Source organism: Nelusetta ayraudi, unplaced genomic scaffold (genome assembly GCF_046127955.1).
Source record: "Nelusetta ayraudi isolate G7.1 ecotype Tasmania unplaced genomic scaffold, CSIRO-AGI_Nayr_v1 ptg000059l, whole genome shotgun sequence".
NCBI classification, from domain to species: domain Eukaryota; kingdom Metazoa; phylum Chordata; class Actinopteri; order Tetraodontiformes; family Monacanthidae; genus Nelusetta; species Nelusetta ayraudi.
The window spans coordinates 4,248,637-4,276,623 of NW_027466109.1; the positions used below are offsets into that span (position 1 = coordinate 4,248,637).

At 45.7% G+C, this 27,987-nt stretch overlaps 1 protein-coding gene across 1 annotated transcript; it reads right to left on the reverse strand.

Moving 5' to 3' along the window:
• Positions 1-33: 33 nt before the first annotated feature.
• atf6 (activating transcription factor 6) lies at positions 34-27,986 on the reverse strand. The gene is made up of 16 exons (XM_076039505.1): positions 27,767-27,986; positions 26,911-26,987; positions 26,516-26,594; positions 25,690-25,787; positions 24,537-24,660; positions 24,068-24,262; positions 22,314-22,483; positions 17,417-17,602; positions 17,167-17,258; positions 15,336-15,479; positions 13,840-13,935; positions 13,585-13,687; positions 12,968-13,035; positions 12,294-12,405; positions 9,672-9,756; positions 34-1,843 (listed from the first exon to the last, which is right to left on the reverse strand). Exons 1-16 carry the CDS (start codon positions 27,864-27,866, stop codon positions 1,647-1,649), a joined length of 1,926 nt encoding a protein of 641 aa, XP_075895620.1. The 5' UTR covers positions 27,867-27,986; the 3' UTR covers positions 34-1,646.
• Between the last annotated feature and the right edge of the window lies 1 nt (position 27,987).

Below are 27,987 nucleotides of genomic sequence, written 5' to 3' on the forward strand. Positions count from 1 at the left end.
TCCTCAGCAGCCCAAAGGATGAAGACACAGGTCTGTGGTTAAAGACAATCCAGTGTTTATTTCTGTACGGACAACATAACACAAAAGTAAAAAAAAAAACAAAAAGAAAAATCTTGTACTGAAAAACAGATCCACAATTAATCCATACAGTAGGCACTGCTGGAATGCAGTGACGACATCTTCCTGTCTCTCCTAAAATGCAAAAAAATACACTCACAAACTCACAGACTTGAGAAAACGGAAAACATGGTCATGATTTTTCTTCATCTTAAACAAGATTTATGGCCACAACATCGGTCCAACAGCACACAGGACTGTCGCTTATGTTGTGAGAACATAAAGTGTATGTAGGAAGTAAAAAGTCTCTAATATGATCCCTTGTTGAACATTAATTTTACATTTCAATTTAAAGCAGGCCAAAAAAGTTTTATGTGCATTTATTTAAGGCATTTAAAAATAATAGATCTCCCAAGGCTTTGCAATCACTGCACAAAGTTTTAAACCAAATGAGTACTTCTGTGTCGTCATATCAGTAAAACCTGGTGTGTGCAGCTTGGCCAATGAAGAAATATCTCTGATATAAACACTCCACCCAACTAAATAAATCTACCAAAACATTTCAGTATTTTTCCTTCCAACAAAATTAGATATTTTTCCCTGTCTAAATAGTTCTTCAATTCAGTTTTCTTGCCCTTCATCATAGTAACTATAGTAATCATAGTAAAAGGTCACCAGCCATACAGAAACGATAAAATGTAAGAAATTTCTGGGGCAAAAAAAGAGACAAAAAGAGCCAATTGTTTCCCTTCTAGTGGTAAAAAAAATACCCCCCACAAATAAATAGAATTCAGTGCTGTAAAACAAAGTTTAAAAAAAAAACAAAGCACAAACCAAAACACCACAGAAATTAGACACCGGAAATCTGTAGGTATAAAGTAAACTAAAATTGCGAAGTTGCTGCAGTGTTCATCCTGCTTTCCTTTAAATGTCATAGGACTTCCTGAGCGAAATCGAGAGTGATTAATCTTGCGTGTGATAAATCTGGCATCTTGCAAAATAAACTGTATTTGTAAAAAAAAAAAGGGGTTGGGGTGACAGTTCCAGCATCAATCCCGCATGCAAACACCAAAAAGAATAATGATTAAAAAAAAATCAACTAAAAGCACAAATTCCCAGAAGAATTCTAAACATTATCCAAATTGACCTTTTCACATTTTTACTTGGGCAAGTGAGCCAACTCGCAAGTGTAGAATCATATTTTGTTCTTCTACATTGAATTAAAAAAAAAAAAGTCGACCTGTGGGTAAAAGTATTTGTGTTATGATGGGGTGACTCAAGGTTCAATGCTCGGCCCCCCGCTGCTAAGTAATTACCCTGATGAGGGACGTCTGGGGTTACAGGAAGATGTCCGTGTTGCCACACAAGGAGTCAGCGACTACCTCAGGGTATCAGCTCTAATGAAGAATGTGGCTGGCTGGTGAGAACTTTTTGCGCTGCAGAGAGTGACTTTTTATTCAGAGAGGTTTGAGATCAAGATATCACAACCAAAAATTGAACACTAAATCGAAATCGTTGTCATGATTTCTTTTGTCTTTAGTAGTTTGGTTGGGGAGCTGTGGGGGGTGGGGGGGAATTGCTGGTTCTTTTCACGCAGAGCCCATGAGCACGCCGACAGGGGGCGTGGCCTGGTTGTCCGCCGATGAGGGCTGGTACACCGTTTCCGTCTGGTTGACCCTGAGCAGAGGAGGGATGGTGGACGACCTGATGTGGAGGATCCTGGTGTCGGTGACCTCACAGTCAATCTGCATCATCACTTCGTAGTCTTTGTCCCGTATGATGCTCTCTGTTGAAAAAAGAAAAAAGGAAAATGGAACCGTTAGCTCTTCACGTGGGAGTTCCTGCCTTATCTTTGCAGGTTTCAGTCCGCTCCTCACACAAACAACCATCCGTCTATTCCCTGTCACCACCTATCCTGCACTCGGATTGGTGGGGATGCTGGAGTCTATCCCAGCTGTTGAAGGGTGTAAGGCAGGGTTACACCCGGTACTAGTCACCAGTTCATCGCAGGGACACGTTGAGAGAGAGAAAGAGAGAGAAAAAAAACAAAAAAACAATTTAGATCGGTCCGATAAGCCTAATATGCAAATCTGGGGACTGTGAACGGTGGTTGGGGTATCTGGAGAAGCACACAGGAATACACAGGGAGAACGTGCAAACTCCACACCGAGAGGTCTGAGTTGGAATCAATCCTTTGACCAGGAGGCAACAGTGTTGATCACTGCCCCGCTGCATTGCTCTGGCAAACACGCATGTACTTTCCGAAAGGTTCGTCATCGTAATAATTAGGAGCATGGTTTTGGTCAAACCTTTTGGTATAAGAGAAAACACTTAAAGGACAAGTGTGGAGGAGCAGGACTTCCTCACAGGGTGGACTAACAAAGCACAACATGGGCAGAGGCTCGGTCACAGATGGACTCCAGAGGTGAGTCACGTCCAAGGTTTCCCACCGGAGAGATAAACAAAACAGTTCTGATCTGACGAGATCGGACAAGGCGAAGCTTGGTTTATGTTTGAGAGCGATGGAGACAATGAGATAAAACTGAGCAATGACGGGTTCATCAAAATCCTTTTTCGCTGAGCTCAAGGAAGGAGAGAATTCCTGTCAAGATTGAGAGACGGGGGGGGGGGGGAACGAAAAGCGAATGATTGATGCTGATGAGTCAGGCCGTTCGTTCGGTCCTAGAAAACGCACTGCAGATGTACGTACAGTGGAGTGATGAACAGAAAAACTTGATGACTGCGGGGGAAGACACTTCTCATGAGGTCAGGCCAAGGTTCACTGGTACAAAGGAATTGCTGTGAAAAGCAAGTAATTAGTGGCTTCCCCCGCCTCCCCGAAGGAATTCAAATTTGGAGGAAAAATACTGAACTGGGGGGGGAAACTGGTGTCGTTTATGGCTGGAGGCCTTTCACGGCCCCAGATGACCAATTCTGGCAAAGAAGGTGGAGCGAAGTGGACAAACTCGTAAAGTCCTTCGGCGGTGTCACACTGACGGATCCCTTGTGTATTTACATTAGCGGACAGCCTGTGTTCCTTTGTACGCTGCCGAGCGGCTCAAACAATAACAACGCTCCTCTCACGGAGGCCGCAAGTCAAACACACCTCACTCACTTTCAGTGTGCCGCTTGCGCATGCATGTGACCCAAAAATGAAGCCGTGGGCGTCTTTAAAAAAAAAAATAAATAAAAAAAAAATAAGCCAGAGAGCTCAAAAATCTGTGCTCCTCTTTCCCTCCGGGACACCTGTGCAAACCATCAGCCTCTGCTGCCGTTGCGCAGGATTTGAACGGCTGCATACCGGCGAAGCAGTTAGCATTTATCAGATCACGCTGCGTCGTTACGACACAATAGCGGCCGGAAGATTCCGTGGATGTTCCTGTAATTAGATGGTTACTGGATGCGATGTGTAATTTCATCTTCCGCCGCCGTTCTTCCTCTTTTGCACCTGCAATGAAATTGGAACTTTTTTTTCTCCCTCTCTCGCACAGACATCTCTGGAAATCATTCCTGCCGGTTCGGATTGTGCCTGTCACGCTATGTCAGACTTCCAATTAGGGGACCGCCTGAAGGGGGAGCCAGGAAAGTTCTTCTGTTTATCTCCTCGCCGCTGAGTGAGTTTTCTTTTTGTTTATTTCCAGGTACTGTCATTTTGTTTGGTTCAATATAAACTGCGTAGACATAACCGTTCGTTATTTAATTTTTCGGGCCAATAATAAACAGAAACTTGACAGATAGGCAGCACATGGAGGAAATGTGTCTTGCATAATCCAGATGGACAACACATGAGGACGACAGGCATCATGGGAAAAAAGCAAGATGGAGAAATACACATTTAGGAAAAGTAGCAACAAGTAAATTGCAGTTGTTTTAAATGCAGTCTAGTTTAGTTCAGTGATGTGGATGCAGCCGTTTTCCAGGGCAGTAAAACATGGCCCAGAGGTAATACAACACACTTCTTTGTACTTCAACTTCTTAAGCCCAACTAACTTGTACTCATCATTAATAAGTCAAAACTGCTTTTATCCAGAGGAGTTAAGTGCCCATAAATGTGAAGTGGCTAATCCAAGTCTGTGAGTTATAAATCCACAACTCATCAGCTCCAGTGGGCCATGTTCCTCTCCCCACCGAGCAACCCCCATGTCTCGTGTTCCACTGTAGACCATTTGCAAGAGTCCAAATTGCAAACAGACAAAAGCTTAATGACAAAGCCGTTGAGCTCAGCGAGGCACTTCACAGCTCTGGAGTCTGATAATGCCCTCAGGAGGTGGTGGAGGTTGAGTCAAAGATAAAAGGATAAAGGGTGAATAAAAGCTTTTTAGCCTTGGCTACAAAACGCAAGTTGAATGGGGAAAAAACATATTGTATGAATTTGTGCAATGGCAACAACAACGTATGCTCACCATTTCACGCGAGGATACGTCTCACCAGAAGAAGCGGTTGCTTTTTCCTTTTTAATAAAGTCACTTTACTGGCACCTGCTGAAAACCCACGTCTTATAATAATTATTTTTAAGTGCCCGACAATTACCCTGCAATTTGTGGGCTCTAGTCTACACCATTTAGCTAAATGAAAGACACATTTCAGTTTCTCACGCCGGCCCCATCCACCTCTCGCCCAACAACAAAATGCTAATCAGCCGAGTGCCTGAACAGCAGCCTGCTCGGTGAAACAGGAAGTGGGCCGCAGCGAGGCTCCGGTCCAAACAGCAGCTCTTTGAAGACGCTGCCAGATCTACTGTCTCCATCTGCACACTCTCCCTGTCCCTCTTCAAGGGGTGCCATCTGGAGGTGCTCCAGAGTGTTTCAGTGACACAGCCAGCTTGTGTATGCTGATTTAAAAAAAAAAAAAAAAATCCCTGGTTCTGGCGGAGACGCATCAAGGGGAAACCTGAGCGCTCATCCCGGCAGGACGGTGGCCGGCCGGAGGAGTCGTGCCTATGAAGAGGGCTTTTGTTTGTTATCAGTGGAAGCAACCCGTTCAGAGCTGGAGGCACAGAACAGGCGAAACGCGCGCCCACAGTCGCGTAATTAAATAAGTCGGTGAATGATTAACACACCACAAAGCAGGAAAAAAATGAATCCATCAAACCACAACTTACAAATGAATCTGTTTTCCATAGTTTATGAATGAATGTATGGTTAATTGTGGTTAGTTGCAGTTGCATGATGTTAAGAAAAAAAAAAGCCTGGCACAGGCTATTCAAACTCAAAGCATGTTGTTGCACTTACTGAGGTTTTCCCCTTCAGAATAACATTTTTGCTTGTGTTGTCCGTTGCTTGGGATAAAAGTGCCTGCTAAAATATTCTAATACCACAGTTTAAAAGCAGCTGTGTGAATACTGAGATTATAGCAATGCATTAGTACTTCAAGTGCTCTATGGGTTCACTTTGCTCCTGTTCTCTTGCACCCGCCGTCCACCCTCCTCGCAGCTCCTTCTCCAAATATCGCAAAAATAATGTTTGTCAAGTTGTTTCTCGTTCTGTAACTCTGTGTGGGGAAGCAAGGCCTCGCTAATGTCGCCACAAACCACAAAGATATTTTGGACTGGTTTTTGATGCAGCAAAAGGAAACAAAAGTATCTGAATGTCCTGAGACCCTTTTAAAAAAAAAAAAAAGAAAAAAGAAAAGAAAAAGAGCATCATGAAGGACGATGATCCTCAGGAGGAGCCCGTGCTCGCTCCTGTGCAACTGAAGACAGTGCGACAGAAGTGCTGTATCATACAACCTCAACTTTCTGAATGAGATTCATAGTTAGCTAAAGAATAGGACCAAAAGAAGAGGAACAGAGATTAGAGCGGGGGTCACCAACGTGGTGTCCGCGGACCCCAGGTAGCCCCAAAGGACCACATGAGTAGTCCCCCACCCTGCAGACCTGTTCGAAAAATTGCACAACTCACTGAGCTGCGCCTAAAATTCAATTTTATCCAACTTTGTTCAGTCGTTGTTGACAATTATTGAGAACTCATTATCTTGATAAGTGTCTTCACATAAAAGAGTATCATTAATAATAATATAGAACTCAGAGAGTTTGTTATTTCAGGAGAGTCTAGCAAACTGGTAGCCCTTCATATTGGACTATTTTGGACTGTAAACAGAGTACTAGTGAATGTAACTGAATGCAGTAGGAGCGGACCAATGACTGGCCGTCTTCAACACGCAGCTTGCAAAAAGAAAAACGTATCGCTGGTTGCCAGTTGCTTTAACGCAGAGGGCGAAACTTAAACATTTAGGTTGGTGAGAACGCGACTGCAGCGCAGAGCAGCCGCCGGGTTGTTTGTTTAGATTAGGGGGGCAGTAGGAAAATCTGACCCGAGGCTCCTCGTCGTGGCGCCGACCTCCACCTCCAACCGTCAGTGAAAGCCGCCTGTTAGCGACGGCGCACATGTGCGCTGGTAAAAATAGACCCAGCATGTCCCGCACTGGATCCACCTGTAAATGATGTCATTGGCAAAACATTACTCTCCTTCCAAACACGTCGCTTCCCCTCCTGATTGAGCTGCTTGAAAAAAAAAAAAAAAAAAAAAAAAAAATCAGGGGGCTCATTAAATAAACAGGCCGTCCAGCCGTCCCCATCTCGAGGAGTCGTCGCTGGGGCCCAGGTACGTTTTTCCGAGACGATCAAGGAAGTGGAGGTCAGGCCACTCTGGCAGAGTCCCTGAACCGTGGACAGTAACAGGAGACGGTGTTACATGAAAGCCTCGGCGCCGCCGCGTTCCCTTATTGACCGGGACAGACCCAACACTCCCTCTCTCGCTCTCTCTCTCCAGTCTGTCCATCTCCTCCAGATGAAAACCATTTAGTCACTGGAGGAGAGCGGGAGAGAAGCATTCCTCAAGGAGAGCAGAGAAAGGGAGCTGGAAAGAATTATCCCTTAGAGGACGAGGACGAGGTTCTCCTTGTGCTTTCCAAAGAGCTGTGAGAACACGAGAACCAATCAAAGGTTCAAGCAAACACATGTCCACCGGTACAGTAATGCAACATGAGGGTCGCTGTGTGAGGAATGACCGCGTTGGTCTGCCACTAGTCAATCGCCACAACGTCGTAGCTCGGGATTTTAGTGGGAAGCCTCCAGGAATGGAAGCTTTTTTTCAGCACAACGAGGCACCGGAGGTTTGAACTTCCTGCATAAGTGTCCCGGCTGCTCGTCTAAAGCCCAAGTTGTCTATTTTAATCCCAGATAAAACCGGCCAAAATATCCGATCCAATTGTTAAAACAAGAGGCTGGATGCCTAATAAAAAGCAGAGCGGAGCGGCTCCGGTGCCAGCGTGCAGCCAGCTGCAGTCATTCATGGCAGATCAGGCCATTCCTTCCCCTTCAAGGAGACAAGAATCTTTTTTAGAAGCAATATCTGCCCCCTGAATGCCAGCTTTGTTTGCCCCCCAATTTCAACAATTAGCTGAAAAGAAGGTCTTGGATTTCACTATTTACTACTTTTTCAAAAGGGCCAACTGACCGGCACGGACCTTTGCATTCCTGCCTCACGAAAAATGGACCAAGAACAATGTTTACCTTCATCAATCTTCATCCCTTACGACGCCCATTCAGTAGAAAAAGAAGAAGAAAAAAAAAAGGACGGCTACGTCTTCCCTGCCGGGTTAAAAAAGTCTCAGATTCCACTGACTCACCGGCCACTGAGGTGGGCGAGAAGTTGTTGTTGCTGCTTTGCCACGGAGCAAGACTAGGAGAACGAAATCAGGTGAGCAGCCAGCAGCAACGACAGCGTGTCTCCCTGATTGCTCACACCCAACAACAACAACAACACTTCCAAAGCGGCTTCCTATCAGTGGGACTCTTCTTCTCACTTGGCAGCCACAGCCATCAGATATCCAGCCAGCGGAATTTGGACTGAGCTCAGTTTTCATTAAAAATCTCTGGCACGCTGCTTTTGAAATATTGCGTCCATAATCCAGCCGACCTCGGGACCATGAGAAGAGTTGTGGTAAGCTGATCTAAATGAAAAGGATCGCGCAGTCACTCTGGTGAAATGGTGTGTTAAAATAAAAAGACACACCTGGCAAAAAAATGCAGCAATCAGACTGGAAACATTGCAAACAAGCTACCCAGTTAATTGTACGCACCATGTATGAGGGTCAAAGGTCAAGGGTCAAGTAGACCCCTCCCCTTTTAACTCACTGACCACGTGCACTGTGATCCCTGCCACCCACCACGACAGTTTGTGAAGAACAGTCGTTCCCTTTGGGAAGATCGATGACATGATGTTCAGCGAAGGCGCGCCTGCTTTTGGTTGCTAACCACTAATAAGCTAAATGCTAAACCATTCTATCCTGCAAAAGTAGAATCTAATAAAGCTAATCAAAAAATAACTTAACAGATTGTCGTGACTTTGCAGTTTTCTCACTTCTTGATGCAGTTAAGAAAATATTACTCAAAATATTAATATTAGCTCCAATTATCACCAATTTTTAATATGAAACTGAGTTGAACAATCAAGCCTAGCGATAAGAGGTCATTGGCACAATTGATTCTAAAAGCACAATTCTTTGAATGTCGATAAAAAAAATGTGAAAGTTCTGAAGTGACTTCTTACATTGTGCATCAACAGACCCATTAACCGTTAGTGTAATATACATTTTGAACATGTAAAAATTTTACAGCACAAAGGCTCATAACAATCAGCTCATTTTAATGAGTGTCTAGACGTGTGGTTGCAAAGTCTCAGCTGCCTGCAGACAAGCAACAGTTGCCTCTCCTGCTTCCCCTTGATGATTGGTGTTTAACCTGAAGCTGTGGATGACACAGACTTGACTGTTCCATATGGGCGACTTGCGAGAACAATACAAACATCTCTGCTGATGAAAGACGGACGCTCTTTAGACAGGATGGATGCCAAAGCAACTGTTGGAGCTCGTTTAGGTGACGAAAACATAAAAATGCTCTCAGGGTGTCAACATATGCAATGCAAAGAGTTGTGTTTTGAAAACAAACCCCTTCTCCTACAAACACAACTGAGAATATTGAAGGCTGTTGAAGTGCTGACATTTAACATATATGTATATATATATATATATGTATATATATATCAGCACGCTCAAACATACTGTACGTGTGGACCAGGCCTGAGGCTCACAGTGAAGACCAGTCAGTCACCAGTGTCAGTGCTGCTACTCCCACTCCGCTCTGGAAAACCACTATCTGCTATAGCACATCCACGCTACTGAGTTGCCACGTAGGAGTTGTCGACCACACCAGCTACAGTCAAATGCTGCGATTCATCTGGTGGTGATCAGCTTAGCTAACATTGTGTTTGTGTGCGTGTGTGCGTGTGTGTGTGTGTGTGTGACCTCCTTTGGCAAAAGCCCTGTGGTAACAGATGTTTGTTTTTTTTATTCTTAAAAAAAAAGAAAAGAAAAACTCTCTCACTTCAGACTCAGCAATTTTATACTTTAGGTCAAATGATTCCAACTTGGGATCGACCGCACTGGAAAAGCTGATGATTTAACTGGCTGGGTTTTTTTTTTTTTTTTTTGCGAATTCTGAAATGTACATTAACCCACAGCGTCCAGTCTTGATGTATCATGCACCTGTGTCACAGTATCAGTGTCACCCAGGAGGGTTTTTGCAGCTGTTGCGCCAGTGCCGCCGTCCTTACCGTTGATGTTCATCGCTGGCAGCACCACGGACATCTTGGGTCGGCTTCCTTTGTTGTGGCTGGTGGCAGGAAGGAGGAGGTGGTCCTGAGGATGAGCAGAGGAGAAAGGTCACCGGGAGTGAAAACGCAACTCGCGCCAAGGCCAAAAACTGACTGGATGCAGTGGAGCGATAATGGAGAATTGGCAGTGAGGTTTCGACTCTGGAGGGACTCGAGCAGAAACAACTTGAATTCATCAGAGTGGATCCCAAGTGGGTGTGCTGACCAAAAGCTTTGTTTGCTTTGCCCATTCATGATAGTCCTCTTGAACTTTTGAGCCTTGGATTAACCAGAAAAAGGGTCCCATGACATTGAAATAAATTAAAGAGACAGACAAGAAAGAAAGCAAGGAAAACTTGAAGATTCATTACTCAATCATCTTATTGGCTGCACGTCAAAGGGGGTGTGTTGTACTCCTGGTATGGTTAAGGTAGCTGTATCATCCCACACCTCCGACCTTACCACTCAATATGGTCTTTAATGTGGGACACTGCAGTACTGAAACTGCAGATCTGCAGACCTGCAGACCTGCAGACCGTGTTTGCTTTGGGCTTAGAGCAGATTTGGAGCTACGACCCTGCTGGTGATTTGCTCCCAATCAGCCGCCAGACTCTGAGCTTTTTGAGTGGAGTTGTTCCGTATCGGAGCAGCTGAAAGTCGGTGACGTGTCTTTCTCGACTTCCAGAAGGGGCCTGGTTCTGAAAAACGGCCTGGTTCTAATGATAAATGGAGCGTTTCAAGCGAGGGCAGGAGGGAGTGGGTGGGGGAAAAAAATGACAGGTAAAGCTCAATGAAGGAGTTGCTAAAACATAATGAATGTAATGTGATGAACGATCTGGCAAGAGTGGTATTAGGTCATGGTACAGCATGGAACTGGGGATAAACTGTTGAAAGCAGAGGAAATATTAGCAGCTAAAAGTGAAATTGGCAGCGAATAACCAAATTATCGCTCGTCATCGTCGTGAGGGCGTGTCAGCAGGTGATTGTGGGTTGACCCTTGTAGGACGCAGGCCAAGGAGAAAGCAGCTTGTGTTTGCAGAGCCACACCTCGAGTCACACTTACATAAGGCCACAGGTGCCACAACAACACGAGAGGCTGGAGAAACAGTAACCCAGCGGAGGAGGAGGAGGGAGAGAGGCTCCACATTTTGGTATCGTTAGGTTTTCCACCCCCCTTGTGCCAAAACAAAGCTGCAGAGGCTCTCTTTATCTCTTCAGGGCTTTAACCAACGATGAGCTCAGCCCAAGGCCCAACCAGCTGCGTTCCGAGGGGTGACCTCAACTTTCGGTGTGAGCGGAACACGGTTCAAGGAAACCTATCCGACAAGGGGGAAGCGTTAACAATCGGTGGTGATTGGAATTTGAAACCCAAACAAAATTCCAAATGTAATCCACGGTTTTTGGCGAGGCCAAAAATAAGATCATGTGCCTGGAACCGAAAACACAAAAGCGCAAAACGCTTCTGCTGACACACATGCACGGCCCCCCCGAAATCCAGGAAACAAAAATGTAAGCAAATAAAGGAGCGAAGAAAAGCTGACAAAGGTCTGTCTGAATCAGGATGGTGAAAAGTTCTTCAGTCTCTCATCCTGTGAAGTGCATCTTCAAGTGATTTTTCTAATATGGAGAAATGCTACTTTGATTTGATTTGTCTTTCCCCAAACAAAAACATTACCTCATTTATCAAGAACGGATGAAAAACAGAACCAGAATGTCAAGAGGTGGTTTGTTTGATTGTTGATATTTTCTTTTCAGCAGCTGCACATAAATCATCAGGACTAAAAAAAAAGGAAAAATTTCAATCCTATCATGCAGAACAACCCATCACGTCTTTTGATTTGCACAAACTGCAAATTAAGACACTTTTTAGTCACTAGTTAAGTAAAAACCGCAGCCTAATTGTGCTGGCATTTTATTTTGTGTCAATCAAATTTGATTAAACACTGAAGGCAGACGGTTGTCTTGAGCAAACTGTGGAGCCCTCTCTCTCCACTCATGCAGCACAGAGCAGCTGGAAGCTGAGGGTTTGCTACTTGACCTGCAGGGGCCCTGGCTCGGGGGGGGGGGGGACGCCATTGTTACCATTGTTCCCGCTGTCGTCATGCCAACTCCCAGTTGAGCCTTTGTGACTTTCACGGTGGCAAGAGGTCCTGATCTTTGACCGAGTGCTTAAAAACTCTCATCCCACCAAGTAATCCTACAGATTTAGAGTCCTAATGACGCCACAAGCGTCTGGGGGTGACGAGTGTGACGCGAGCAGAGGAAAGTGACCAAAATGACGCAGTGGCTTATATGCAGAACTAGCCAGCAATCCTTTCGGTGTGTTACTTCTCGTTTGTTTCAAACTTTGGAGAAACTGACAGTGTGAGTGAAAGCACAGCGGAACCAAGAGGAGAGCAAACAGACAAGGAAAACTGGCCCAGAAAGGGGAAGTTTGTCCCTTTTTAAAAGCCGCACTGGGATTAGAAAGTCTTGAAAAGGACATAAAATATCATCAGGGATTAACTGTGAAAAACTGTGTGACCAGTGATCCAGTGCCTGTTCCCGCTCTAGAATGGGTGACGATCAGGGACAGGAACTGACCTTGCGGAAAGACACCACGTAGAACGTGTCGCCGCGGCGATGGAGCTCCTCGAAGAAGTCGCTGTATGTGTGATGAGGCGCATAGTAAACCTGCAGCTCACTGCCAGGATTCCTGTTGGATGTGGATCATAATGTGAGCAGGGGGAAAAACAAAAAGTCAATGAGGCTCAAACAGAAAAAAATACAGTCTATATGTGTATGTTTTATTACTGACATGACAAAGTGAAAGAAATTAGATCTATAAAAAATAATTTGCTCCATGTGTGCATTACATGGCAGAGCGCAGCAGCAATGCTCTCCGTGGCTGCCAAAGCTCTGCAGCAGTGCACGGAGGGTCGTGCCTTTAAAATTGCAGTTCGACCGAGTTATGATACAGCAAAGTCTGACAGCGGGAGCCGGCGCCAATACAAAGAAAACCCAAATTCTACACATCGGTTTTCTGGACGAACGCAGCCTTTGCGAGAGCGAAACATCAAAGTTTGTTGGGTCTAGACTTGTTTTACATCATCCAGCGCTCGGGTGGCTCCTGCAAACAATAAACACGTCAGTCAAGCCCATTGTTAAGAGAGTTTTACCGCACATGCTGTGCATTCGACTCCAATGCTGAAATATAGCATTGTGCCATCTAGCTGTCAGACACTACACTTTTTTTCAACAGAAAGTGCTATACTCACTTTTCCTCAGTGTCTGTGTATTGGACGGTCACGATCTGGGCACTTTGAGCCTCTTTACTCTCCGTTTTCTGTTAAGGTAAAAAAAAAAGAAGAAAAGAAATCAATCAGCCTGAATTAGCTGTGATGTTTTTTTATGTTCACAGGGCAAATCTTCAGCAACGTAGCTCAAGATAGACACGAGGGCCGTTGTGGAGGTCCTATGTGCACAGCTCAGAGATTGTTGCATTTTTTATTTTTTTTTTAAATGAAAATATCAAAGAAGGGTTAAACGTCTCATGGGACCGAATAGAGGCGAGATATACACAGCCACTTGAATATTTATAGCAAAATGACGGATGGTCATATACAAACTAGGCAGATGTTGGTGCGATGGAAAAAAAAGACCAGGGGGCGCTAATCCATCCACTCCACTCTGAGTGTTGTGTTTACTTTGTCACGGCAGTTGGATGAAACTCGGCCCAATGAAGAAAAACAAGAGGTGGGGAAAAAACAGAGGATGTGCAGGGAGGTGAAAGAATGATAAAATAAATGATGTTTCTCTGGAAGCCTTGTTTGTATTTACTGCCCAGACAGAATTTCTAATGTACTTCAAAGTGGTTTCCTGTACTCCGACTTACCAGGATGGTCTTGGTTGGTTTGTGATTGCTGTTACTGGTGCGCTTCGACTTGGTCTGCAGCGCTTCGTGCCGGTGGACCCAGCCTCTCAGCTCATGGGTCAACCTGTCAAACCAATATGTCGTGGACTTTAATTTACCAGTTTGCTGCTGAGATCACAGTGTGGCGGCGGCGGCGGCGGCGGTGGGCCGCTCTTGAGCGAGCGGGGAAAAAGAAAATGAGAGGCCGAGCATCAAAGACTCCTTGAGATTCCTTACTCTAAACACTTTGTCCTGTTGACGGGAGGCTGGCAGGGAGGAGGTGGCCTGAGGAAGACGGGATCCTTCACCACCATCAGGGCCTTGTCTTCTGAGCTGCAGGACAGAAGAGACAGCAAGAGGGTGCGAGCCTTAGAGACGAGCCTGATCGTGATGGTGTCAAATCAACGCAAGACGTCCCAGCAAAAAAAGTGCAACAAACTATGTCAGGAATGGGCTCTTAATGTACAGAGAGGGTCAACACATATGCTTGTCCTTCCATGGCCAAACCCAGAGCTGGGTTGAGCAACAAAAATGTGGGACTCGTTACAAGTTCTTGGGTTACAAAAAAGATTGACTGTTTGAAGTTGTTAGGCTTGGCACGGAGAAACAAAAAAATAAACCCTCGCACGAAAAAATGCGAAGATTCTATAGATTCTTTCGGCTCAGCGTTTCCACGCTCGTGCAGAGAACGAAGCTATGATGTATTCTGGATTTTTAGCACTGAGATGCCCACCAGGAGACTCCCCCCCACCCCCCACCCCCCCGCCACCCCCTTAGTTGTTTTTGTGACTTTAGACAAGCCTTGCAAATGAATGATTGCGTTTGCTTAGGTGCTGATGTGGACTGTCCACAGTCGGGGTCCACCTGGCAGGGGCCTTCAAGCCTCCAGTGAGGGGAGGAGGGGGCCCCCCCCGTTCCTCCTCCAGCTCAGAGCGCCACGCTGCTGTGTCTCAAGCGCTCTGGAAATGGTTTCTGCGAAACAACATGTCAGAGTGCGGAGGCCTGACCATTACTCTGAGCGAAGGCCGGCGGTCACCCCGTCGCAAAAACACACTTTCCTGTTTCGGCTGAACCCCCCGAAAGATTAGGTTGCACGTCTTCCCGCCGGGCCGCGTGTGTGCGTTGCCGTCACCCCTTTTTGTAAAAGCTAATACGTTCCTTCCTGCCCGCGGCAGCTTAGCTGCAGGGGAGGGGCGGCAACCCGATGCCGCAGCTGAATGGTCTGCGTCAACATGCGACGCGAAGATCTGACGAAAGCCAGGCCTCCAAGGCCGCGGAGATGTTAGCCGCTCGGACCACCGTGCAAAACATTTTGTGGCAGTGAGGGACGGGGTTTCTTGTAATGTACAAACATGATTGTTATTTGTGCAGTTGGAAAGAAAACAACAAAAAAAAAGAGACTTCTGGGCCACTGCTGCAATTAAAGACGGAAGAAAAACATCTAAGTCTGTTTTTTAAAAATAAACTCTTGCTGGGATTATGGACCTGGACAGTTAAACAAGTCCGACGCCGCCCGGGACTTAATGCGCGACTCTCCGGAGGCCTGGGGGGGGCATTTCGGGGGGGCACTCCGGAGCGAGTTACAGGCCGCCACACGTGTTTACACGCGCTGTAATGAGGCGACTGGTCCTCAGCCGAGGCCCAGGCACAGGTGCATCCTGGGCCGCCGACGTTGTTGTGAAAGGTGTCGGGGAGTGGGGAAGAAGAGGGGGAGGGGGCGCTGAGCTCATTACCTGTCGTCGACGGCAGAGGGGCCGCCGCCAAGGGGGCCGGCCCCCGTCGCCTCCTCGGCCTCAGCCTCCGGGGAGAAATCCAGCAGATGTCTGCCGGTGTGCGGCACGGAGTAGACCTCGCGTCCGGAGCTGCTCTGAAAGTAACTGAGGAGAGGGAACAAGGTGAGGCGAGGATAGGGAAGGGAAAGAAAGGAAAGCCAGGTGAGGTTAAGCGAGGACATTCAGGAGAGAAGAAAAGGGGGGAGGCGAGCCGTTAAGACGGAACTAAAACCCAACTTCCGAATTCCGTGTGGCCCTCGTCCTGTGCACAGGAGGGGGGTCCGGCCTTTCCGGCCGCAAAGCGGGCAGACGCTGAACTCTGATCTGGAAGGCGAATCACACACACACACACACACACACACACACACACACACACACACACACACACACACACACACACACACACAAACACACACAAACACACACACGCACGCACGCACGCACGCACGCACGCACGCACGCACGCACAGTCTCCCTTGCGCAGTATTTATGCACTTTGCTGGCATTTCCATTTCAAAAGGAGCCGGACCTCAGCAGCGAGCATAATTCACATTCCAGAGGGGAGGCCCTGATGCAAAACACTGAGATGTGTGCGCAGGTACACACACACACACACACACACACACACACACACACACAAACGTTGAAGCACTGTGAAAGCCCCTCAAGACCCAGGAGGCCGTTTCAAGCTCGACTTTTTTAGGAGAACAAACAAACTGGTAGATTAGAAGCCCGAGCGCAGACGGTTAGTCACACGGCAGCGACGCTGCGCTAAAAACAAAGAGATGCTGGCATCAGCGCCGCCCTGAGCCCTGCGAGAGGAACATTTTTATTTCATGAGAACAGAGGATTCATCATCCCCTGCATGTGAACTGGAGCAGTTTCTGGAATTACATAAATTCTCCATTGGCGAAAGTGGGCGGGCCGGTCACGCCTTCCCCAGTGTTGTTTTACATAACTACTTGTGGTAATGTGCAAAACACAATTGTCACCGTCACGGACAAAAGCACAAAAATGCTCGTTGAACCGGCGCTCTGGAACAACTGAGCAGCTCAGAAACCATTCGATTTTGACACAAACACTGGAAGTTTACTTTCTCCCAGGGCCGTCGGGCTCTCTGGAGACTCGCTCCACCGTGAGTCACAAAGTCCCGTAAACTCTGGCGGCGACAACAGAGGACGGGCAAATTAACTGGGGAGCCAGTTGGCCAGGATGATCTCTTTGTTGTTCATCTATTTACCAACTAGATTAGTTGAGTTTTGGACGAGGCCCGACCTGGCAACAAGGTTTGCCGGCAAATGCATTTGCAGATTTTTCCATTGCGCCATGGCTCTGCCCTGGCTCTGCCACAGAGAAACTGAAGCGGAGAAAGTGGATGCGAGTTTTGATTGGCAAAAAGGGGAATCGCTCTCTTTTGTAGCGCGTCATCTGAAAAGTGTCAATTTACTCACGCAACTAAAACATGGGTGGAGTCGTTGGGTAGAAACCTTAATAGTTCAATAAATCTTGCGCGCTGTCTTTGAATTACATTTTCCAGTGATGCCTAATTTCCACCATGAGTCATTGGGGGGGTAAGGGGGGGTTCCCCATTTGACCATTTCTGCAATAATGACTTTGACAATGACCTTGTGCCTCGAAAGAAAACTTTGAGCATGGACCTGGTCAATGCAAGCAGCTTGCAATCCTCCAGCTTCAGTTATCCTCAACCTTTTTTACACTGTCGCGTTCCCTGCCAGCTTGCTAACATCCAGAGACGCCTCCGCTGTTACAGTCAAGCGCATTCAAAATTCACCTCATTTGTCCGACGTTGAGCACGACGAACAACAGCACCACCATGAGACACACAGCTCTTCTTTTGGGGGCCTTTGCATTCAACACAGTGTTCTGCGAAGAAAGAACAGAGGACAGAAGAAGGACGTTGCGTTAAATCAAAAACTACAAATCCCGGGTGCCCATTCAGAAGCCTGAATGGGCACCGACTCTGGGAGCTTCTCTCAATGCGTGCGGATTTACTGGCAGAGCCGGAGCTCCGGGCCTCTCACCTCGCACAGCAGACCCTCCAGCTGCCTCTTGAGGTTGCCGTTCTCGCACTTGAGCACCGCGTTCTCAGACAGGGCCAACTGCAGGCGGCCCTCCAGCGAAAGCAGGTACTCCTTCTTCTTCTTGCGAGAGAGGGACGCCGACTCGCGGTTCTTGATCATGCGTTGCTGCCGCTGGGAGATCTTTGACTAGAGGGCGACACAGATGAGAACACACAGACACGTTTCAGCTCCCAGTCACGTTCAGAAAAGAGGATTTGTTTCTTTTAGTTGGGTAATTTATTTACTGTCTGGTCTTTGCTTACAGAGGTTTTCTGTAGAAATTACATTAGCTAGTGTTTATGTATGATGTATATTCTGGTTGTTGCACGTTGGAAGTTGCACAGGAAACATTACTGACGGTGAACAATGACGTCCTGAGCGTACAGAACGGCCTTTTAGGAAGGAATCCCAGTTGTAACGAGACCCGACGGTTTCCTTCAGTGCGAACGACTGAACCCCGTTTTATTAAAACATTTACACCAGCACTCTTGTAGAGTCAAGTAGAGCGCTGAGGGGTCACATGCAAAGCCGGTGTTCCATAGGTGAAGAGAGGTGTGTTTATGTGCTGTGTCAAACTGTGACGAATGGATTCATATCTTAGACACATAAACACAGAGCCACTCTATACAGCAGACGTCTAGAAGTGTAAAAGCAGGGGGGGGGGGGATGTTATTTCAATTGTTCTTAAACTCCTGTAAAAACATTTCCATTTAGAACTTGTTTAGATCATGTTCTAATCGCGTCCAAATTTGTGACAACTCAAGCAAATAAAACAAATAAAAAAAAAGACCCCCAAAAATAAACAAACTAATGATTCATGATTAAGTAAGGAGGAGTTTGTGGCCTGATTCCAGGCAGGATTCCACCCACTGAAGGTCATTCGAGGTGAAAACAGAAAAACATTGTTTTGCACGCAACCCAAAACGTCTTTGCACGGCCTACTGCAAATTAGCAAGATCGCCGAAACACCTTGGAGGACCATCCCGTCCCCAGCGGCCATCCCCTGGACCTCTCCAAACACAAAAGGCAAAGGGTGAGCTCCTAAGATCCTGGACCTAATATCCCCACTGGTGATTAAGTTATTTGGATCCTGGTATTTGTGTTCCGTCTCCAGAGAAACCCCTCGGACTCCCAGCCCAGATCTGGGAGCTGTGCCACTATCCCGGGCCTGGGAACGCTGGGAGTGAGCAGTTACCAGGGAGTGGAGAGCAGGGGGAACTTCTCAACACTGCTGAGATGAGGGTCGAGGAGGAGGAAAGTGGGACAACCAAAATGGCATTTCTCAACAAACGTCCACTGAATGGATGGAAACAGCACAACATCTGAAGTAGCAATGGAGAAAAGCCAGAATATAAGAAAACAATGTTGTTCTGCACTTGCCCAAGCTGATGCTTGAGAGACACATTTCTGCTCAACAGCTCTTTGATGGATGAACAAAGACACAGACGGTGGTTGAAAGGCCGACAGATCTCAGCGTGTCGCCGTCACGCCATCATTTAGGATCCAACTGCACCAAAAGGAGCTTGACCAGGTGGAAGCGAGCGTAAAACCATCTGATTCTCCAAGTGGGGGCGAGTTCAGGTGAAAAGGTGTCCCGATTTTTACTGTGGCTCATAAACACCTACAAGCTGCGTCACACATGGTGGGTGAGTGACCCCTGATGTTGAATTCTTTCCAATACTGTTTTTCGCATTGCGTTTCTCTTGTGTCTCAAGTCTTGCCAGATCTGCATGGACAATCAATGCGGGTCAGAATGAGGTGTTGAATATTCAAAAAAGGAGCATTTGGTTCCAGATAATGGATTTCTCATGTCGCTATTGATGCTATGATGATTACTGATTGGACAGACGCTGATGGGATGGCGTTGCAGCAGATTGAAAAAATTAAGTTAATTGTTGCTGGCAGTGTTTCTAATGACCAACAGGGAGCAAGAGTAGCTCTAATTTAAAGCAAACTTGGGCTAAAGACACAATTTGGCACTGTGCATTTAAAGTGGTTTCCCATAGGCACAGTGTTAAAATTAAAGCAGCTTTTGCACATTAAAAAAAAACAAAAAACAACCAGATGTGGTGAAAATATAGGACCTGGAGCTATTGTAAACGCAATGTATGCCGAGCGGGAATGCAAAGACGAATCAGTGCAGTTCAAAGGAAAACAACGAGGAACAGCTGCCAACTAATTCACCCACTGATACGTCATGGCATGTGCACGTCTTAATGTCTTTTTTCCAGGGGTGACAGCTGAGGAGAGAGCCGTCTCGCTTCCCTCTGATCGCCAACATTTTAGCGTTAGCATGCGAGTCATCACGGCTTAAATCTCTGCTAACGAGAACGCCGAAACAACTCTGTTTCTACACAGCAAGCAAGGGAATGCACAAAAAGTACCCTTTAAGAAACAAAACTATATTTTCTATCAGTACAAGCCTAACAAGCAAGTTTACTAACATACACACTTTCTGAATGAAGCATTAATCTGGGGATTAATCCACCTGCGAAGCAGTCATTAGTTTCAGCCGGATTAGATTAATCACTGGTCTTTCTCTCGCTCTCTGTGTGCAAGTGTTCTATATATAGTCCTGTAAAAACACTTTATGCAAAATGAACTCAAAGTCAAACAGCTCCTCTTTCATGGAGGAAGCAGGAAGTGAGCCCCTTCCTATCTGCCTTAACACTATACTTTTGTGGGGACCCCCTGGTTAATCCTCAAATCCCTCCCATGGCAGGATTTGTTGCGGCCTGCAATTCCAGGCTCTTTTTTTTTTTTTTTTTTTCTTTCGTACAGACACACACACACACACACACACACACATAGAATCCCTGGGGTGTGTCTGAGCTCATTACTTTACAGTGGCCCGGCCCCTGATGGCTGTTTACAGCTGTCGCAAAAGCTTCATCCTGCACAGCACCTGCCTGCAGCGTGTAATCGTTAGCAGGCGTTTCGAGACGCACGCTTGCGTGACTTTTCGAATCTGTACACAAACGTGAAGCGCACATGCGCGCACACATATGTAGATACATACTACATACTGTACATATGTGCGCACACACAAAGACGCACTGTGAATACATCATGCTGTTAGCACCTGGTACCAGCATGCCATCTTTAACAGTCATTGTAACCAACCAACCTCCCCCAACGCCCTTCACTGTGCTGCAACACCACGGTGAGCAGTTATAAAGTGAGCACAGCTGCAGAACACCATTCATGCACGCGCGCACACACACAGCAGGATGTGCTTCATAAGCTTGGTGGGCCACGAAAACAACATGTCAGGTTGTGTTGAGGTGAGACGGTAATTTTAGCAAGAAGAAATTTGTTTTTCTCCACGAATCTATCTAAAAGTATTAAAGAAGGAGGGCACGGCTCACTTAGAAACACTCCCTGCAACAGCTCTGCGAGACCTGATGCTGCTGACATCATTACTGCTCTGACGTGTTCCACAAAATGACCGACGCCTTTGATGTTTTGCTGTTTCGTCCTCTTTCGTATTCACAGACCTTCTACTGTCTCGCACATGCTGCGGCCATGTACCTCTCGAGCGCATTTAGGGATGATTATTTGTACAGTCGCGGGTCACGTGTTGATGGCTCGCGCGATAATAAAACTTTCTGAAACGACAGTCAGGGTGAGCGATTTTCAGCAAAATCCCAGCGGAGAGCTCCGTTAACGTCACAGCAAATTAAACTGGCAGGGAAAAATGGACCGCGGTGACACTCGTGAGTTACTCGTGTTTGCACACGTACGTGTAGCAAAACAGAGGGTGATTATTAATATCAGATGTGATGTGAAGGCGAATGACCGGATCCTTTCTGCCGCTGATTTAGTGTCGCCACAAAATGAGCGACCGAATGAGCGTTACTGAGAGGAGCGCGCACGTCTCCCGCCTGCTCGTTTCAGGGTCGCATCGAAAACTGGACCGCAAAATGTAAACGGCTGTGTCAGAGGACGTCCTGCACTCGGGGGGGGGGGAGAACAAAATAAACACGAGAGGAAAGAAGGTAAGAGGATGTTTCCCAGGCCATGAGGAGCAAATCATCAGGAACTGTTGGCCGAGGGGCCCGGAGCCTGAGAAAACACTGAGTGTCGCCATCTAGACACAAACACACTGGTCGTTAAAAGCCAGCTCCAAGTTGTAGATTCTCTACACCAGATGGAAATGTACTACAAGTGACCACCAACTTCATTCATAGATCTTAAAAATTATTTCAAATTGAAAAAGTGCATTTAAAGAAACATTTAGGGAGAAAATAACACCACAGGGAAGCTTGAGTGATGTGTGCTTTGTGTGGCTGATCAAAATCACCTCAGATCCACCAACACACTCCATATGTGTCAAGTCCTACTTTTGGACACTGTTCAAACAATTTAAGTCATTTAAGTTTTTGTTTTTTTTAATTGGTGAGACTGCCAGAGTGGCCAAACAAAAGATCAAATTGCAGGTTTAAAGCTAATTGCTCCATAAAAAACATGACACATTTGAGGGATTTTCCCCGAGCTGCGTGATACTTAAGTGCGGAAAAATCTTTCATCATTGACATCATACATTTTTTTAGTGGTTCAGTTTAAAAAAAAAATTAGGCTGAAATGATGTTTAAGAAAAGCGACTAAATAGCTCAATTAAAATAAGGTGGGATGGGATGTGGGAAGTGTCGACATGTTGTCTGTGACATCATAAGATCCTAAGGAACCACTTCATACGGGTCTATGCAATCCTTAGGCCTGCGGCGGCAAGAGCCCTCTGATGATGTGCAACGAGAAGCATGTGACCTAAGAGTGGATTAAAGCCAGTGGAGTCAATGAAACGGACACGCTGGGGGGAGGGGGAGGAGTCATGTGACAACATGTGGACGGCACTCACGTCCTCGTCAGACGAAGGATTTGCAAAGGAGACAGAGACCACAGGGGGAGCGGCGGCGGGGGCGGGCCTGTCCTGCACCAGCGTCGGCAGGGTGAGGACGTTGCCGGCGACGGGCTGCGGCGTCTGAATCTGCAGCACCTGCCCCGTCCGAGACAGCACGATGGGACGCCCTGCGGGAGAGAGGAGACACAAGACATAGGTGTTGTCAAATGACACGTCTCGGCTGCGCTCTAATCCGCTTTTTCACCGTATGGTTTGGGTGGAATGCTCGTCGGCTGCTACTGATACGTGGGTATGTGTTCTCTGGCCGTCTGAAAGAAAAAAAAAATCAAACAACCATTCGAAGTGGAAGTTCCAGCGCCCTGTTGTTGACACTGCTCTGCCGCTGCAGATGGTTCGGTCGGACTCCCAGGGCCCCTCCTGACCTACATTAACCCCTCATCTTTAACGGGACGTGTGTCTAAAGTACAGGTGGAAAGATGTTTACCGTCGCGACCTGCACTCTTAAAACTTCCACATTCCAGGCCCGAGAGGTGCAGGAGCACACACAAACATACATGTGTGCCCACGTTCAGGTTGAATTATGACCTGCAGGTATAAAAAAAAAAAAAAAAAAAAAGAGGGCAAAACTCCAGCCAAACGCAGCGTTTCGTCCGAGTTTGCTCAGGTCCCGCTGCCTCTTAGAGGAGCTTCTCAAAGCCCAAGAGGCCGCCCTTCCCTGTCGGACCGTGCCAGGAGCCATTCTTCACACTGACCCAAGATCCTTCACCTCCCATACCAAACATCCTGTCAGCGCTAATCATGCAGAAGTGTTAGTCAGTCCCGCTAATGAATGTGTGTGGTGCCAACGCGCTGTCTTGCGGCCCGGTTCACCATCTGTATGAAGAATTCATGAGGATGAAAGTCAGATGAGATTAAAAGTCTTGGGCGCGCACGTCAGCCCATTTGTTCTTTGGGGGAAACAAAAAGGAAAAAAAAAGCCAAAAAAAAATAAAGGCCGAGACTGCCTGGGTCAGAAATTATTAAAACATGAAGTCATCACGGAAACCTGTCTCTTTTTTTCCCCCCTTCAATCGCCCTAATGCATGAATCTCACGGCAGAATTGTGTAAGATGTTCAAAGGCGGAGACTTTGGGCTGGAACCGACTTCCATCAGAAGTCCGTACTTGTTGATGTCTTGGCCCCGGCTGCCTGATGTTTCGGCTGCTGCCAGACAGCTGCGACGGGCCAAGCTCAAATTCGACTTGACGGGGTCAAAGACTCCGCCCACACCAGTCTCAAGCAATAACATAAGTATTTACATTGGGCCCCAGTGCGGATGATGTAACATAAAAGATTACCAGGTTTTACAAGACGGGCCAAACGGAATATGTGCGCGCACAATCACGAAGCAGACAATAACAACCCATTTGATTGGGGGGGGGGGGGGGGGGTCGCAGGACAATCTCCCCACACAACACAAACATTGAAGCTGATTCTTGTGGTGCAGTGAGTTTGCGTGAGGCAGACTTAACTCACTAGGGGTGGAAAGCTGAGTTAATAGTACCCTCTGCTGGCCAAGATACAGTACTTCTATGATTGTCAAGCAAAAACAAAAACAAACCCATCAGAAACTATTTTTACTACTCACATAATTCCATGACTTCACTGAAGCCACGATATATTATTAATACCCCTTGAAGTAACACATGTCTCGTTAGTCATCATGTGCAGGTGTGGGCAATGTGTCAAAATGATGCAATGAGAACACTGACCAGGAGGGGGTGCTGGTTGGATGCTGATAGGCGCTGGCTTCACGATGGGCAACACAGCGGTCTGCACGGACTGGATGATGATTGTCTTGGTCTGAAGAGGAGCTGGCGAGTGAGCCAGAGGCACGGCCGCAATCAGCGGCTTTGGCTGGATGGAAACCTTTGGGCCAATCTGTAGCGGCCTCTTGATTGGCTGAGCTTCTTTGGCTTGTGGATCAAGTTATGAAAGAACGAGAGAGAGACAAAGAGAGAGAAAACAAGGATAAAACATTTCTTTGTTGTACCAGGATAGAGCGCAACTCAAATCACAGGAGGAAACTTTGGCACTGACAGGATGGCACAGGATAGTTTTTCCTTCTATAAATATTAGGGGTTTTTTTGCAGGCCAAGAATGTTCTATTATTTTAAACAGAGCAAACAGACATAGAATAAAGTTGAACGAGCAGAGGTGTGGTGATGGAAGCCGTCTCACCTCTGGTGGACAGACTGGTCCGCTTCGTCGATTTCTTAGTTGGGCTTGAGACTGTAGAGAAGCTGCTGGATTCTGAACAGACCGAAACAGGGGAGAGCTGCAATGGCGGGGACAGGGCCTCATCCTGGAAAGAGAAGACATTTTTGTGCTGCATGATTAAGCTAATCACAGTGGTAATATAACTGCTTGGAATTACATTACTGAAAAATATGATGTTGGGGTGTTTTTTTTTTTAGCAGTGGTGTACAATTCTTTAAAACAGAAAAAAAAATAATAATAATTGAACATCTGTAATCATCAAGCAAGTTTTAAAACAGTTGTGTATTTTTACTCATTTAATTTTAATTGAAAAAATAATAATCCACTAAATTATGCAAAACCAGTCCATATGTTTTTAACAAGAAGAAATGCTTCCATCATATTGGCCTAACTGGTTAGTTGGATTTCCTATAAACACAACAAGCTGTGTGTGGTTTTCACAGACAGTCAGTAAGCAACGTGCTAATAAAACAAATGTGTTTACAGAGCTTTTTGATGATGATATTTCACTGGTATTGGCCATGGCACCAAAAAACTACACACCAAACTGGTTATCCTCTTGGCAACAGTCACAGGCCACTCATCATCAGTGCATTTCAAAAAAGTAATAAAATACATACACAGGAACTATATGTTTCTCTGCCAATGTACACAGTATTTGATTGCCAAGATTGTCCTTGGATTCAGGGCGACTGGCTTCGTGGAAAAAAGCGTTGCTGTGGCCAAACAAAGACGCAACCATCGCCCTTGATGTGACACAGTGCGTAAACATCTGCCTGCTAAATTATGCTAATGACTCTGAAGTTGTCAGCACCTTTTTTTTCTCCCAACGACCGGATGGGGTAACGCTCAGACTGGCAGCGAAATATTTGTGTGACAAGGTGTTTCAGGGCTTTGTGAATAGGTGTCTCCAGTGTGTGTGTGTGACAATCTAAAAGCAAAGAGCAGCTGTCAGTGTTCGGACACCATCTGGACAAAAAGAAGGTGCGCACTGAGGGGGGTGGGCATGCAAATACTCGTGACCGGCATGGCGATGGGTAAAATTTGCATTGAAAATAATATTCAAGGAGCAAAGACTGATAAGGGCGAGGAGAGGGGACGGAGAGGAGCTTACTTGGGAAGAGTACGGGGAGAGGGGTTCCACAGAGGAAGGGGACGGGACGGAGCTCAGAGTGTGAGCAGGTGAAAGAGAGTCCACGCTCACCTCACCATCTGGAAGCACAAGGACAAGAAATTTAAAATGAGTGACAATCTGCATTTTCTGGTCAATTCTAAGCAGATGGATGGGATTTTACAGTGTTTGGGCCTCTCTTGTCCAAGTCAAGGCAGAGGCATTCATTAAAAATCTTTTCTTAAAAATTGAACAAAGCCTAAGCACAGTCGAGATGTTCCATAAAACCTTTTTGGTGAACCGAAGGCTTTTCTATTTGATGGTGATATCATTAATAACCTGTTTTATAACTAATGCTATTATTAAAAATTAATGACTAATGATTTAAAATGCTGTTTTATTGACACTTAAACATAAGGCCAATGTTTAAGCCACTGCACTTTGAATAAAAATGAAATGGCACCCTTGCAATTGTCATCATCTATCCAAAAATACCAACAGTTAACGCTACATTGAAATAAATAGTATCAATCCATTTAATAGCTGAGCCCTTACCTACACACCTACTTTGAACCTCTGTATATTGACTTTGTAGGTGAGGCGCAAATTCTTAGTGAAACGGCTAAAACATCAATAAAACAGTTAGCAGACAATATTAGCTCACTTTTGGTAACACCACAGAACCCAGATTACATAATATGCAAATCAAAAGCATAAAGGAAAATCTCTCTTTTTTTTTTTTTTTCGCTTTAGTTCAGATGTTCACATTGTGACAACTAAATGTTCCGAACCACCATATTCACCGAGAGGTAAAGAGGAGCTGCTGTACCTGTACAGGTGCTGCCTGTGTCACCTGCACTCCAGGGCAGAATGTCAATATCAAAGTCCAGGACTGGACATTCGCTGATCTGAGGAATAAAACACATGTTTTTAGAACAGGGACCCTGTTTTACGGGGCAATCCTTTCATCATTCTCTCAAAAGTTACTCATTTGTGCTGAGGTATCGAGTCTTAAAGAGTAAAACCACAAACCAAAGTGTTAGGAAAGCACACTATAAAATGTGTGTGAAGATTACAGTGCTCTGTCCATGAGCACGTATATTACGACAGGAGCTGCTGGTTCAGTCACATAAGTCCATAGAGATTGTGAATGACACGCATGCACTTCTGGCATTACTTATTTTTGTCTCCAGTGATTTGCATGATGACAGAACATTTACTCACATTGCCTGCATTATCCAAGGCCTCCAGCAGATCTTGTGCATCTCCCAGGTTCTCCAGCTCATCAAAGAGGCTGAGGTCTGTGCATATCACAGTCCAGTGTACAGTGACATATGTGGGACAAACTCTGTGTTTCCACTTTTAGATACACTTACAGAATAAAAAATAAATAAAAAGAAAATCCAAAAAACGCTTTCTGTACCAGGAGCAATATTTGGCAAACAAGGTCTTTCATTTCTTCTATTGTTGAATAATCAATGAGATTTTGTGGATCAAATACATGGTGAATAAATTTATCTGTGATATTATGACAAGTTACTAGAATAATTTGGCTATAGAACTGCATATTATTATTATTATTATTATTATTATTATTATTTAATAATAATATTATTATTTATTAGTATCATAAACAGCCATCAGTTAACCTACACAGAAATATACATAACCAAAAACATGACATATCACAAGTGAAAATTTATATTTCATTATTTTTTGAGTGAAGTTCGCTATCTTAAAAATGTGGAAAACCCTTGTATGCCAGTTGGAGAACATGTGTCGTAACTAATAGAGCTATTAGTTACGACTGTTTTTACATACTGTAGCTCTACAGTATGTTACAACAGTGTATTACATCATATCAACAGATAGCTTAGCTTGTGCTAACTGAGTTAGCGTGAATCAATAACATGAAAAACAAACAAGACGTCGGGTGTATTTCACTATTTTCTCGGGCAGCCGCCGTCAAGAAAGGGTGTCTTATAGCAATTTTATTAGTTACACGTCTCTCAAACATCACGGTGCGACTAGCCGTAGCGTTAGCAACACTGACAACAACGTTCTAAATATCACCGCTTACCCCATTCTCCTCCCTGGTCGATGGAAATGATGTCTGGTTCGTTATCCATGGCAGGATATTGACGATGACTTCCTAAATTTAATAATAAGTTGGATGACATCCTTCTCGGGATTCATTAGTGACCAGTATTAGATGAAGTGTTTGCGGTCTAAAGGCGATTCATCTTTGAAGTGTTTGGTTTACACACTTCCTGTACGAAGCCGATAAATACACGTCTGACT

Excerpts from the sequence above, each read along its gene's own strand:
- atf6 (XM_076039505.1), bottom strand. The coding sequence starts at position 27,866 with ATGTCATCCAACTTATTATTAAATTTAGGAAGTCATCGTCAATATCCT. Across the intron at positions 24,263-24,536 it reads GACCAGTCTGTCCACCAGAG|CTCAGCCAATCAAGAGGCCG; the intron begins GTGAGACGGCTT and ends AAGCCAAAGAAG. Across the intron at positions 17,259-17,416 it reads TGGAGGGTCTGCTGTGCGAG|AACACTGTGTTGAATGCAAA; the intron begins GTGAGAGGCCCG and ends CTTTCTTCGCAG.